Below are 14,765 nucleotides of genomic sequence, written 5' to 3' on the forward strand. Positions count from 1 at the left end.
TTGTATTCTATACAACACATGCTAGTATTAGAGCAGATAGTCCTTATATTCTATACAACACATGGATAGTATTAGAGCTGATAGTCCTTATATTCTATACAACACATGGATAGTATTAGAGCTGATAGTCCTTATATTCTCTACAACACATGGATAGTATTAGAGCTGATAGTCCTTATATTCTGTACAACACATGGATAGTATTAGAGCTGATAGTCCTTATATTCTATACAACACATGGATAGTATTAGAGCTGATAGTCCTTATATTCTCTACAACACATGGCTAGTATTAGAGCTGATAGTCCTTATATTCTATACAACACATGCTAGTATTAGAGCTGATAGTCCTTATATTCTATACAACACATGCTAGTATTAGAGCTGATAGTCCTTATATTCTATACAACACATGGATAGTATTAGAGCTGATAGTCCTTATATTCTCTACAACACATGGATAGTATTAGAGCTGATAGTCCTTATATTCTCTACAACACATGGATAGTATTAGAGCTGATAGTCCTTATATTCTCTACAACACATGGATAGTATTAGAGCTGATAGTCCTTATATTCTCTACAACACATGGATAGTATTAGAGCTGATAGTCCTTATATTCTATACAACACATGGATAGTATTAGAGCTGATAGTCCTTATATTCTATACAACACATGGATAGTATTAGAGCTGATAGTCCTTATATTCTATACAACACATGGATAGTATTAGAGCTGATAGTCCTTGTATTCTCTACAACACATAGATAGTATTAGAGCTGATAGTCCTTATATTCTATACAACACATGGATAGTATTAGAGCTGATAGTCCTTGTATTCTCTACAACACATAGATAGTATTAGAGCTGATAGTCCTTATATTCTATACAACACATGCTAGTATTAGAGCAGATAGTCCTTATATTCTATACAACACATGGATAGTATTAGAGCTGATAGTCCTTATATTCTATACAACACATGGATAGTATTAGAGCTGATAGTCCTTATATTCTCTACAACACATGGATAGTATTAGAGCTGATAGTCCTTATATTCTGTACAACACATGGATAGTATTAGAGCTGATAGTCCTTATATTCTGTACAACACATGGATAGTATTAGAGCTGATAGTCCTTATATTCTCTACAACACATGGCTAGTATTAGAGCTGATAGTCCTTATATTCTATACAACACATGCTAGTATTAGAGCTGATAGTCCTTATATTCTATACAACACATGCTAGTATTAGAGCTGATAGTCCTTATATTCTATACAACACATGGATAGTATTAGAGCTGATAGTCCTTATATTCTCTACAACACATGGATAGTATTAGAGCTGATAGTCCTTATATTCTCTACAACACATGGATAGTATTAGAGCTGATAGTCCTTATATTCTCTACAACACATGGATAGTATTAGAGCTGATAGTCCTTATATTCTCTACAACACATGGATAGTATTAGAGCTGATAGTCCTTATATTCTATACAACACATGGATAGTATTAGAGCTGATAGTCCTTATATTCTATACAACACATGGATAGTATTAGAGCTGATAGTCCTTATATTCTATACAACACATGGATAGTATTAGAGCTGATAGTCCTTGTATTCTCTACAACACATAGATAGTATTAGAGCTGATAGTCCTTATATTCTATACAACACATGCTAGTATTAGAGCAGATAGTCCTTATATTCTATACAACACATGGATAGTATTAGAGCTGATAGTCCTTATATTCTATACAACACATGGATAGTATTAGAGCTGATAGTCCTTATATTCTCTACAACACATGGATAGTATTAGAGCTGATAGTCCTTATATTCTCTACAACACATGGATAGTATTAGAGCTGATAGTCCTTATATTCTCTACAACACATGGATAGTATTAGAGCTGATAGTCCTTATATTCTATACAACACATGGATAGTATTAGAGCTGATAGTCCTTATATTCTATACAACACATGGATAGTATTAGAGCTGATAGTCCTTATATTCTCTACAACACATGCATAGTATTAGAGCTGATAGTCCTTATATTCTCTACAACACATGGATAGTATTAGAGCTGATAGTCCTTATATTCTCTACAACACATGGATAGTATTAGAGCTGATAGTCCTTATATTCTCTACAACACATGGATAGTATTAGAGCTGATAGTCCTTATATTCTATACAACACATGGATAGTATTAGAGCTGATAGTCCTTATATTCTATACAACACATGGCTAGTATTAGAGCTGATAGTCCTTATATTCTATAAAACACATGGATAGTATTAGAGCTGATAGTCCTTATATTCTATACAACACATGGATAGTATTAGAGCTGATAGTCCTTATATTCTCTACAACACATGCTAGTATTAGAGCTGATAGTCCTTATATTCTGTACAACACATGGATAGTATTAGAGCTGATATTCCTTATATTCTCTACAACACATGCTAGTATTAGAGCTGATAGTCCTTATATTCTATACAACACATGCTAGTATTAGAGCTGATAGTCCTTATATTCTATACAACACATGGATAGTATTAGAGCTGATAGTCCTTATATTCTCTACAACACATGGCTAGTATTAGAGCTGATAGTCCTTATATTCTATACAACACATGCTAGTATTAGAGCTGATAGTCCTTATATTCTATACAACACATGGATAGTATTAGAGCTGATATTCCTTATATTCTCCATACAACACATGCTAGTATTAGAGCTGATAGTCCTTATATTCTATACAACACATGGATAGTATTAGAGCTGATAGTCCTTATATTCTCTACAACACATGGATAGTATTAGAGCTGATAGTCCTTATATTCTCTACAACACATGGATAGTATTAGAGCTGATAGTCCTTATATTCTCTACAACACATGGATAGTATTAGAGCTGATAGTCCTTATATTCTCTACAACACATGGATAGTATTAGAGCTGATAGTCCTTATATTCTATACAACACATGGATAGTATTAGAGCTGATAGTCCTTATATTCTATACAACACATGGATAGTATTAGAGCTGATAGTCCTTATATTCTATACAACACATGGATAGTATTAGAGCTGATAGTCCTTGTATTCTCTACAACACATAGATAGTATTAGAGCTGATAGTCCTTATATTCTATACAACACATGCTAGTATTAGAGCAGATAGTCCTTATATTCTATACAACACATGGATAGTATTAGAGCTGATAGTCCTTATATTCTATACAACACATGGATAGTATTAGAGCTGATAGTCCTTATATTCTCTACAACACATGGATAGTATTAGAGCTGATAGTCCTTATATTCTCTACAACACATGGATAGTATTAGAGCTGATAGTCCTTATATTCTCTACAACACATGGATAGTATTAGAGCTGATAGTCCTTATATTCTATACAACACATGGATAGTATTAGAGCTGATAGTCCTTATATTCTATACAACACATGGATAGTATTAGAGCTGATAGTCCTTATATTCTATACAACACATGGATAGTATTAGAGCTGATAGTCCTTATATTCTATACAACACATGGATAGTATTAGAGCTGATAGTCCTTATATTCTATACAACACATGGATAGTATTAGAGCTGATAGTCCTTATATTCTATACAACACATGGATAGTATTAGAGCTGATAGTCCTTATATTCTCTACAACACATGCATAGTATTAGAGCTGATAGTCCTTATATTCTCTACAACACATGGATAGTATTAGAGCTGATAGTCCTTATATTCTCTACAACACATGGATAGTATTAGAGCTGATAGTCCTTATATTCTCTACAACACATGGATAGTATTAGAGCTGATAGTCCTTATATTCTATACAACACATGGATAGTATTAGAGCTGATAGTCCTTATATTCTATACAACACATGGCTAGTATTAGAGCTGATAGTCCTTATATTCTATAAAACACATGGATAGTATTAGAGCTGATAGTCCTTATATTCTATACAACACATGGATAGTATTAGAGCTGATAGTCCTTATATTCTCTACAACACATGCTAGTATTAGAGCTGATAGTCCTTATATTCTGTACAACACATGGATAGTATTAGAGCTGATATTCCTTATATTCTCTACAACACATGCTAGTATTAGAGCTGATAGTCCTTATATTCTATACAACACATGCTAGTATTAGAGCTGATAGTCTTTATATTCTATACAACACATGGATAGTATTAGAGCTGATAGTCCTTATATTCTCTACAACACATGGCTAGTATTAGAGCTGATAGTCCTTATATTCTATACAACACATGCTAGTATTAGAGCTGATAGTCCTTATATTCTATACAACACATGGATAGTATTAGAGCTGATATTCCTTATATTCTCCATACAACACATGCTAGTATTAGAGCTGATAGTCCTTATATTCTATACAACATATGCTAGTATTAGAGCTGATAGTCCTTATATTCTATACAACACATGCTAGTATTAGAGCTGATAGTCCTTATATTCTATACAACACATGGATAGTATTAGAGCTGATAGTCCTTATATTCTGTACAACACATGGATAGTATTAGAGCTGATAGTCCTTATATTCTATACAACACATGGATAGTATTAGAGCTGATAGTCCTTATATTCTCTACAACCCATGGCTAGTATTAGAGCTGATAGTCCTTATATTCTATACAACACATGCTAGTATTAGAGCTGATAGTCCTTATATTCTATACAACACATGCTAGTATTAGAGCTGATAGTCCTTATATTCTATACAACACATGGATAGTATTAGAGCTGATAGTCCTTTTATTCTGTACAACATATGCTAGTATTAGAGCTGATATTCCTTATATTCTCTACAACACATGGCTAGTATTAGAGCTGATAGTCCTTATATTCTTTACAACACATGGCTAGTATTAGAGCTGATAGTCCTTATATTCTCTACAACACATGGCTAGTATTAGAGCTGATAGTCCTTATATTCTATACAACACATGGATAGTATTAGAGCTGATATTCCTTATATTCTCCATACAACACATGCTAGTATTAGAGCTGGTAGTCCTTATATTCTATACAACACATGCTAGTATTAGAGCTGATAGTCCTTATATTCTATACAACACATGCTAGTATTAGAGCTGATATTCCTTATATTATCTACAACACATGGATAGTATTAGTTTTGATAGTCCTTATATTCTATACAACATATGCTAGTATTAGAGCTGATAGTCCTTATATTCTATACAACACATGCTAGTATTAGAGCTGATATTCCTTATATTATCTACAACACATGGATAGTATTAGAGCTGATAGTCCTTATATTCTATACAACATATGCTAGTATTAGAGCTGATAGTCCTTATATTCTATACAACATATGCTAGTATTAGAGCTGATAGTCCTTATATTCTCTACAACACATGCTAGTATTAGCTGATAGTCCTTATATTCTCTACAACACATGCTAGTATTAGAGCTGATAGTCCTTATATTCTATACAACACATGCTAGTATTAGAGCTGATAGTCCTTATATTCTATACAACACATGGATAGTATTAGAGCTGATAGTCCTTATATTCTATACAACACATGCTAGTATTAGAGCTGATAGTCCTTATATTCTATACAACACATGGATAGTATTAGAGCTGATATTCCTTATATTCTCTACAACACATGGATAGTATTAGAGCTGATAGTCCTTATATTCTGTACAACACATGGATAGTATTAGAGCTGATAGTCCTTATATTCTATACAACACATGCTAGTATTAGAGCTGATAGTCCTTATATTCTATACAACACATGCTAGTATTAGAGCTGATATTCCTTATATTATCTACAACACATGGATAGTATTAGAGCTGATAGTCCTTATATTCTATACAACATATGCTAGTATTAGAGCTGATAGTCCTTATATTCTCTACAACACATAGATAGTATTAGAGCTGATAGTCCTTATATTCTATACAACACGCTAGTATTAGAGCTGATAGTCCTTATATTCTCTACAACACATGGATAGTATTAGAGCAGATAGTCCTTATATTCTCTACAACACATGGATAGTATTAGAGCTGATAGTCCTTATGTTCTTTACAACACATGGCTAGTATTAGAGCTGATAGTCCTTATATTCTCTACAACACATGGCTAGTATTAGAGCTGATAGTCCTTATATTCTATACAACACATGGATAGTATTAGAGCTGATATTCCTTATATTCTCCATACAACACATGCTAGTATTAGAGCTGATAGTCCTTATATTCTATACAACACATGCTAGTATTAGAGCTGATAGTCCTTATATTCTATACAACACATGCTAGTATTAGAGCTGATATTCCTTATATTATCTACAACACATGGATAGTATTAGTTTTGATAGTCCTTATATTCTATACAACATATGCTAGTATTAGAGCTGATAGTCCTTATATTCTATACAACACATGCTAGTATTAGAGCTGATATTCCTTATATTATCTACAACACATGGATAGTATTAGAGCTGATAGTCCTTATATTCTATACAACATATGCTAGTATTAGAGCTGATAGTCCTTATATTCTATACAACATATGCTAGTATTAGAGCTGATAGTCCTTATATTCTCTACAACACATGCTAGTATTAGCTGATAGTCCTTATATTCTCTACAACACATGCTAGTATTAGAGCTGATAGTCCTTATATTCTATACAACACATGCTAGTATTAGAGCTGATAGTCCTTATATTCTATACAACACATGGATAGTATTAGAGCTGATAGTCCTTATATTCTATACAACACATGCTAGTATTAGAGCTGATAGTCCTTATATTCTATACAACACATGGATAGTATTAGAGCTGATATTCCTTATATTCTCTACAACACATGGATAGTATTAGAGCTGATAGTCCTTATATTCTGTACAACACATGGATAGTATTAGAGCTGATAGTCCTTATATTCTATACAACACATGCTAGTATTAGAGCTGATAGTCCTTATATTCTATACAACACATGCTAGTATTAGAGCTGATATTCCTTATATTATCTACAACACATGGATAGTATTAGAGCTGATAGTCCTTATATTCTATACAACATATGCTAGTATTAGAGCTGATAGTCCTTATATTCTCTACAACACATAGATAGTATTAGAGCTGATAGTCCTTATATTCTATACAACACGCTAGTATTAGAGCTGATAGTCCTTATATTCTCTACAACACATGGATAGTATTAGAGCTGATAGTCCTTATATTCTATACAACACATGCTAGTATTAGAGCTGATATTCCTTATATTATCTACAACACATGGATAGTATTAGAGCTGATAGTCCTTATATTCTATACAACATATGCTAGTATTAGAGCTGATAGTCCTTATATTCTCTACAACACATGGCTAGTATTAGAGCTGATAGTCCTTATATTCTATACAACACATGCTAGTATTAGAGCTGATAGTCCTTATATTCTATACAACACATGCTAGTATTAGAGCTGATAGTCCTTATATTCTATACAACACATGGATAGTATTAGAGCTGATAGTCCTTATATTCTGTACAACATATGCTAGTATTAGAGCTGATATTCCTTATATTCTCTACAACACATGGCTAGTATTAGAGCTGATAGTCCTTATATTCTTTACAACACATGGCTAGTATTAGAGCTGATAGTCCTCATATTCTCTACAACACATGGCTAGTATTAGAGCTGATAGTCCTTATATTCTATACAACATGGATAGTATTAGAGCTGATATTCCTTATATTCTCCATACAACACATGCTAGTATTAGAGCTGATAGTCCTTATATTCTATACAACACATGCTAGTATTAGAGCTGATAGTCCTTATATTCTATACAACACATGCTAGTATTAGAGCTGATATTCCTTATATTATCTACAACACATGGATAGTATTAGTTTTGATAGTCCTTATATTCTATACAACATATGCTAGTATTAGAGCTGATAGTCCTTATATTCTATACAACACATGCTAGTATTAGAGCTGATATTCCGTATATTATCTACAACACATGGATAGTATTAGAGCTGATAGTCCTTATATTCTATACAACATATGCTAGTATTAGAGCTGATAGTCCTTATATTCTATACAACATATGCTAGTATTAGAGCTGATAGTCCTTATATTCTCTACAACACATGCTAGTATTAGCTGATAGTCCTTATATTCTCTACAACACATGCTAGTATTAGAGCTGATAGTCCTTATATTCTATACAACACATGCTAGTATTAGAGCTGATAGTCCTTATATTCTATACAACACATGGATAGTATTAGAGCTGATAGTCCTTATATTCTATACAACACATGCTAGTATTAGAGCTGATAGTCCTTATATTCTATACAACACATGGATAGTATTAGAGCTGATATTCCTTATATTCTCTACAACACATGGATAGTATTAGAGCTGATAGTCCTTATATTCTGTACAACACATGGATAGTATTAGAGCTGATAGTCCTTATATTCTATACAACACATGCTAGTATTAGAGCTGATAGTCCTTTTATTCTATACAACACATGCTAGTATTAGAGCTGATATTCCTTATATTATCTACAACACATGGATAGTATTAGAGCTGATAGTCCTTATATTCTATACAACATATGCTAGTATTAGAGCTGATAGTCCTTATATTCTCTACAACACATAGATAGTATTAGAGCTGATAGTCCTTATATTCTATACAACACGCTAGTATTAGAGCTGATAGTCCTTATATTCTCTACAACACATGGATAGTATTAGAGCAGATAGTCCTTATATTCTCTACAACACATGGATAGTATTAGAGCTGATAGTCCTTATATTCTTTACAACACATGGCTAGTATTAGAGCTGATAGTCCTTATATTCTCTACAACACATGGCTAGTATTAGAGCTGATAGTCCTTATATTCTATACAACACATGGATAGTATTAGAGCTGATATTCCTTATATTCTCCATACAACACATGCTAGTATTAGAGCTGATAGTCCTTATATTCTATACAACACATGCTAGTATTAGAGCTCATAGTCCTTATATTCTATACAACACATGCTAGTATTAGAGCTGATATTCCTTATATTATCTACAACACATGGATAGTATTAGTTTTGATAGTCCTTATATTCTATACAACATATGCTAGTATTAGAGCTGATAGTCCTTATATTCTATACAACACATGCTAGTATTAGAGCTGATATTCCTTATATTATCTACAACACATGGATAGTATTAGAGCTGATAGTCCTTATATTCTATACAACATATGCTAGTATTAGAGCTGATAGTCCTTATATTCTATACAACATATGCTAGTATTAGAGCTGATAGTCCTTATATTCTCTACAACACATGCTAGTATTAGCTGATAGTCCTTATATTCTCTACAACACATGCTAGTATTAGAGCTGATAGTCCTTATATTCTATACAACACATGCTAGTATTAGAGCTGATAGTCCTTATATTCTATACAACACATGGATAGTATTAGAGCTGATAGTCCTTATATTCTATACAACACATGCTAGTATTAGAGCTGATAGTCCTTATATTCTATACAACACATGGATAGTATTAGAGCTGATATTCCTTATATTCTCTACAACACATGGATAGTATTAGAGCTGATAGTCCTTATATTCTGTACAACACATGGATAGTATTAGAGCTGATAGTCCTTATATTCTATACAACACATGCTAGTATTAGAGCTGATAGTCCTTATATTCTATACAACACATGCTAGTATTAGAGCTGATATTCCTTATATTATCTACAACACATGGATAGTATTAGAGCTGATAGTCCTTATATTCTATACAACATATGCTAGTATTAGAGCTGATAGTCCTTATATTCTCTACAACACATAGATAGTATTAGAGCTGATAGTCCTTATATTCTCTACAACACGCTAGTATTAGAGCTGATAGTCCTTATATTCTCTACAACACATGGATAGTATTAGAGCAGATAGTCCTTATATTCTCTACAACACATGGATAGTATTAGAGCTGATAGTCCTTATATTCTCTACAACACATGGATAGTATTAGAGCTGATAGTCCTTATATTCTCTACAACACATGGATAGTATTAGAGCTGATAGTCCTTATAATCTATACAACACATGCTAGTATTAGAGCTGATAGTTCTTATAATCTATACAACACATGCTAGTATTAGAGCTGATAGTCCTTATATTCTCCATACAACACATGACTAGTATTAGAGCTGATAGTCCTTATATTCTCCATACAACACATGACTAGTATTAGAGCTGATAGTCCTTATATTCTCCATACAACACATGCTAGTATTAGAGCTGATAGTCCTTATATTCTATACAACACATGGCTAGTATTAGAGGAGACATTCCTTGCTAACCTTAGGATGCGGTTATCATACGTGGATGTATAGAGTCTCTGAAGTGGTGATACTAAAACTATCCTCTCGTCCTCCAGGAGTTGTGTTACCGTCTGAGGCGAGGCGGGGGGAGGGGGATGGGGAGGGGGACTCCTCGTCCTAAACTGACCAACCCCCCCACCCCGGTCATCTCACGAACAAATGGGATGGGATGGGAAGCGATGGGAAGACGCAGAGTCCGGTAATGACGCACGCACGCACGCACGCACGCACGCACACACTCTCACACACAACACAGACAACACACACACATACACACGCACACACACTTATTTAGCGTATCTACAAGAGTATAGAATGTGCCTCTGCATTAAAATAAATCACACCCGTGTGAAGTGAGTGATCCAACGCCGTGTGGGGGTCCCCAGGGGGCCCCTCTAATGCACTGTACTGTACTGTCACTGTACTACAGTTAATATGTGTGTGTGGGTGTGTGTTAGGCTGCGTAACAGTGACACTTGGTGGTGAAAACAACCAAATGCTATTGTCATGCTCGGACAGACCCAGCCAGCCAGCCAGCCAGGGACAGACCCAGGGATGCACAAAGCTGTCTATAGGTAGTCTCCACAGGAATTTGATTTCAAAGCCGTCCGTGGAATTCTCGACCCTCCGCGGAATAGTATAATGTCCGTGGAATAGTCGGACGCCCCGACTCGCGGAGCGTCCGTATAACATGACAAAGTTACTATTACTATTACTAAAGTAAATGGTTCCTACTGAAACTGAATCCATGTCCTGACTCCTGACAATGACAAATTGACAATGCTAAAGCAGAAAATAATAAATATTACACCCACATTAAGTATCCTCTAGTCTAAACTATAGTTACTTTGGGCAGGGTTTGAATGACAACCTTTGCAACCAAAACACATAATTAAAACATTATTAATAATAATAATAATAATCGATCCCCAAAAACGATTATTGGAATATTTGATTATTATGACTCATCCATAATTACAATTAATTGTATCTATTTCATGAAAGATTTTACTTATTATTAAAAAGAAATTGCTTGATAACTGGTCATTTAAGTTAAATAAGTTCATGTCCACGGAATATTAACTAAGCCGTGGAATCAAGGATTGTTCTCCGCTGAATTATGAATGTACTCCGCGGAATCGAGACCTTTTCTCCGCGGATTCCTGTGGGGACTATATAGACTATAGAGCGTCGCAGCCCCGCCCCCTCGAGAGACCCGGAAATGAAAAATCCCCGCACACGCAAAATGTGTGTGCGCGCGCCTCGTGCACACGCATTTTCACGCAATGTTCATGCAGAAAAGTGGCTTTTACTTTCCCTCTCCACACGCATGAGCAAACGGACACAGGCAATTAACCAGGATAAGGCGCCGATACTGTGATACAGCATATTTATTAAGCCTAGTAACAGAAACCAGTTTTTATTCAAATTATTATTATTTCCCCCCTCCTGTCCGAGGGGGGGCTGTGCCTGGGGGGAGGGGGCCCCCCCAGCACCCCCTCAGCCATGGTTGTCATGATTTGTCACGAATCGAGTTGGCTTCGTACAACGCTCAAAAGGTCTTTAAATAAATACTTTTTGAAATGTCTATTGGAAAAATGCATTGGGATTCATTTCCTGGGCCTGGCGTTGTCATGAAAGGGGGCGGGACTGCAACGCTCTATAGGAGTGGTTGCACCACTGAAAAATGAGTGCACACAAACCGCTGATACAGTAGAAAAACTAGAAGTGCACTCTGTCGAGATGCCAAATTGCGCTTCGCACACAAGTTGGCCATGAATGGCCTACTTATACGCAAGCAGAGTACGCAACTTACCTCTGACTCTTGCCAACTTACTGCCCCTCCCTCCATAACTTACTGCCCCTCCCTCCCTATATATAACTTACTGCCCCTCCCTCCCTATATATAACTTACTGTCCCCCTCCCTATATATAACTTACTGCCCCCCCTCCCTATATATAACTTACTGTCCCTCCCTCCCTATATATAACTTACTGCCCCTCCCTCCCTATATATAACTTACTGCCCCTCCCTCCCTATATATAACTTACTGCCCCCCCTCCCTATATATAACTTACTGCCCCTCCCTCCCTATATATAACTTACTGCCCCCCCTCCCTATATATAACTTACTGCCCCTCCCTCCCTATATATAACTTACTGCCCCCCCTCCCTATATATAACTTACTGCCCCTCCCTCCCTATATATAACTTACTGCCCCTCCCTCCCTATATATAACTTACTGCCCCTCCCTCCCTATATATAACTTACTGCCCCCCCTCCCTATATATAACTTACTGCCCCCCCTCCCTATATATAACTTACTGCCCCTCCCTCCCTATATATAACTTACTGTCCCTCCCTCCCTATATATAACTTACTGCCCCTCCCTCCCTATATATAACTTACTGCCCCCCTCCCTATATATAACTTACTGCCCCTCCCTCCCTATATATAACTTACTGCCCCTCCCTCCCTATATATAACTTACTGCCCCCCCCTCTATATATAACTTACTGCCCCTCCCTCCCTATATATAACTTACTGCCCCTCCCTCCCTATATATAACTTACTGCCCCTCCCTCCCTATATATAACTTACTGCCCCTCCCTCCCTATATATAACTTACTGCCCCCCCCTCCCTATATATAACTTACTGTCCCCCCTCCCTATATATAACTTACTGCCCCTCCCTCCCTATATATAACTTACTGCCCCCCTCCCTATATATAACTTACTGCCCCTCCCTCCATATATATAACTTACTGCCCCTCCCTCCCTATATATAACTTACTGCCCCTCCCTCCCTATATATAACTTACTGCCCCCCTCCCTATATATAACTTACTGCCCCTCCCTCCCTATATATAACTTACTGCCCCCCTCCCTATATATAACTTACTTCCCCCCCTCCCTATATATAACTTACTGCCCCTCCCTCCCTATATATAACTTACTGCCCCTCCCTCCCTATATATAACTTACTGCCCCTCCCTCCCTATATATAACTTACTGCCCCTCCCTCCCAATGTTACGTCATCCACATATGTCCGTTTCTAGATAAACATACATAGTTATGTCATCATCACCCAATCCCTGATTGGCCGAAGGAGTCACGGACATACGCAGCCAAATACAGTACTAATAAAAAAGACAGTCACACTTACTCGTCTCATGGCACTGTTTGAGAACCACTGATAGGCCTACACTGCATACAGTAGATAGTGCTTTCCTGCTGTGATTTCATGTTTGCGTGTGTTTGTTTCTGAAGGTGTCAGCAGTGTGAGGCGTGCGTGAGGACAGAGTGCGGGGACTGTCCATTCTGCAGAGACATGAAGAAGTTTGGCGGACCGGGGAGGCAAAGACAGACGTGTGTCCTGCGCCAATGTGTCGCTGTGAGTGTCTGGCCTTTTGAACAGAATATGTGTTTGTTTATTCAGCTCTCGGCCTGAACAGAATGTTTAAAAAGACTTTAAAAACACTGAATTATTTTTGCTGTGCTTTTTTTGTTGCTGTGTTGTCGTCCTGTCAGCCTGGCCTGCCCCTGTCAACGCTGTGTGAGGTCTGTAAGGAGCCCACCCAGGAGGAAGCAGGAGATCCTGCCTTCATGCTGATGGAATGCATTCTGATGGAATGCCAAGACTGTCTCCAGATTGTCCATCCTGGCTGTCTCACGGTAAGAAGTTGGTCGGGAGTGGCTATTGTACGTCGGTACCAGCCGGTAACACGCGGTTACCTCATTTAACCGTGTGTTAAAAATAGATCAGGTGCAGTACTTAGTTTAGACAGTTTTTGGTTTAGAAGTCATTAGTCCTACAACTACAACCTATCTACCTGGTTTAGACTAGTCATTGGTCCTACAACTACAACCTATTGGTTAGACCAGTCATTAGTCCTACAACTACAACCTATTGGTTAGACCAGTCATTAGTCCTACAACTACAACCTATTGGTTAGACCAGTCATTAGTCCTACAACTACAACCTATTGGTTAGACCAGTCATTAGTCCTACAACTACAACCTATTGGTTAGACCAGTCATTAGTCCTACAACTACAACCTATTGGTTAGACCAGTCATTAGTCCTACAACTACAACCTATCTACCTGGTTTAGACTAGTCATTGGTTAGACCAGTCATTAGTCCTACAACTACAACCTATCCCCCTGGTTTAGACTAGTCATTGGTTAGACCAGTCATTAGTCCTACAACTACAACCTATCCCCCTGGTTTAGACTAGTCATTGGTTAGACCAGTCATTAGTC

General features: G+C 36.5%; 1 protein-coding gene across 1 annotated transcript in view; it reads left to right on the forward strand.

Annotated features, from left to right (window-relative positions):
* The window catches only part of LOC306928747 (uncharacterized protein), a gene marked incomplete at its 3' end in the record, with an annotated part of 86,887 nt that overhangs the window by 18,223 nt on the left and 53,899 nt on the right, over positions 1–14,765 (forward strand). The window contains exons 3-5 of the mRNA XM_079509019.1: positions 10,555–10,697; positions 13,772–13,895; positions 14,033–14,176. Coding sequence (XP_079365145.1) covers positions 10,555–10,697; positions 13,772–13,895; positions 14,033–14,176 — 411 coding nt within the window. The remainder of the gene's footprint in view (positions 1–10,554; positions 10,698–13,771; positions 13,896–14,032; positions 14,177–14,765) is intronic.

Source organism: Electrona antarctica (assembly GCF_951216825.1).
Source record: "Electrona antarctica genome assembly, chromosome: 8".
Classification (NCBI taxonomy): domain Eukaryota; kingdom Metazoa; phylum Chordata; class Actinopteri; order Myctophiformes; family Myctophidae; genus Electrona; species Electrona antarctica.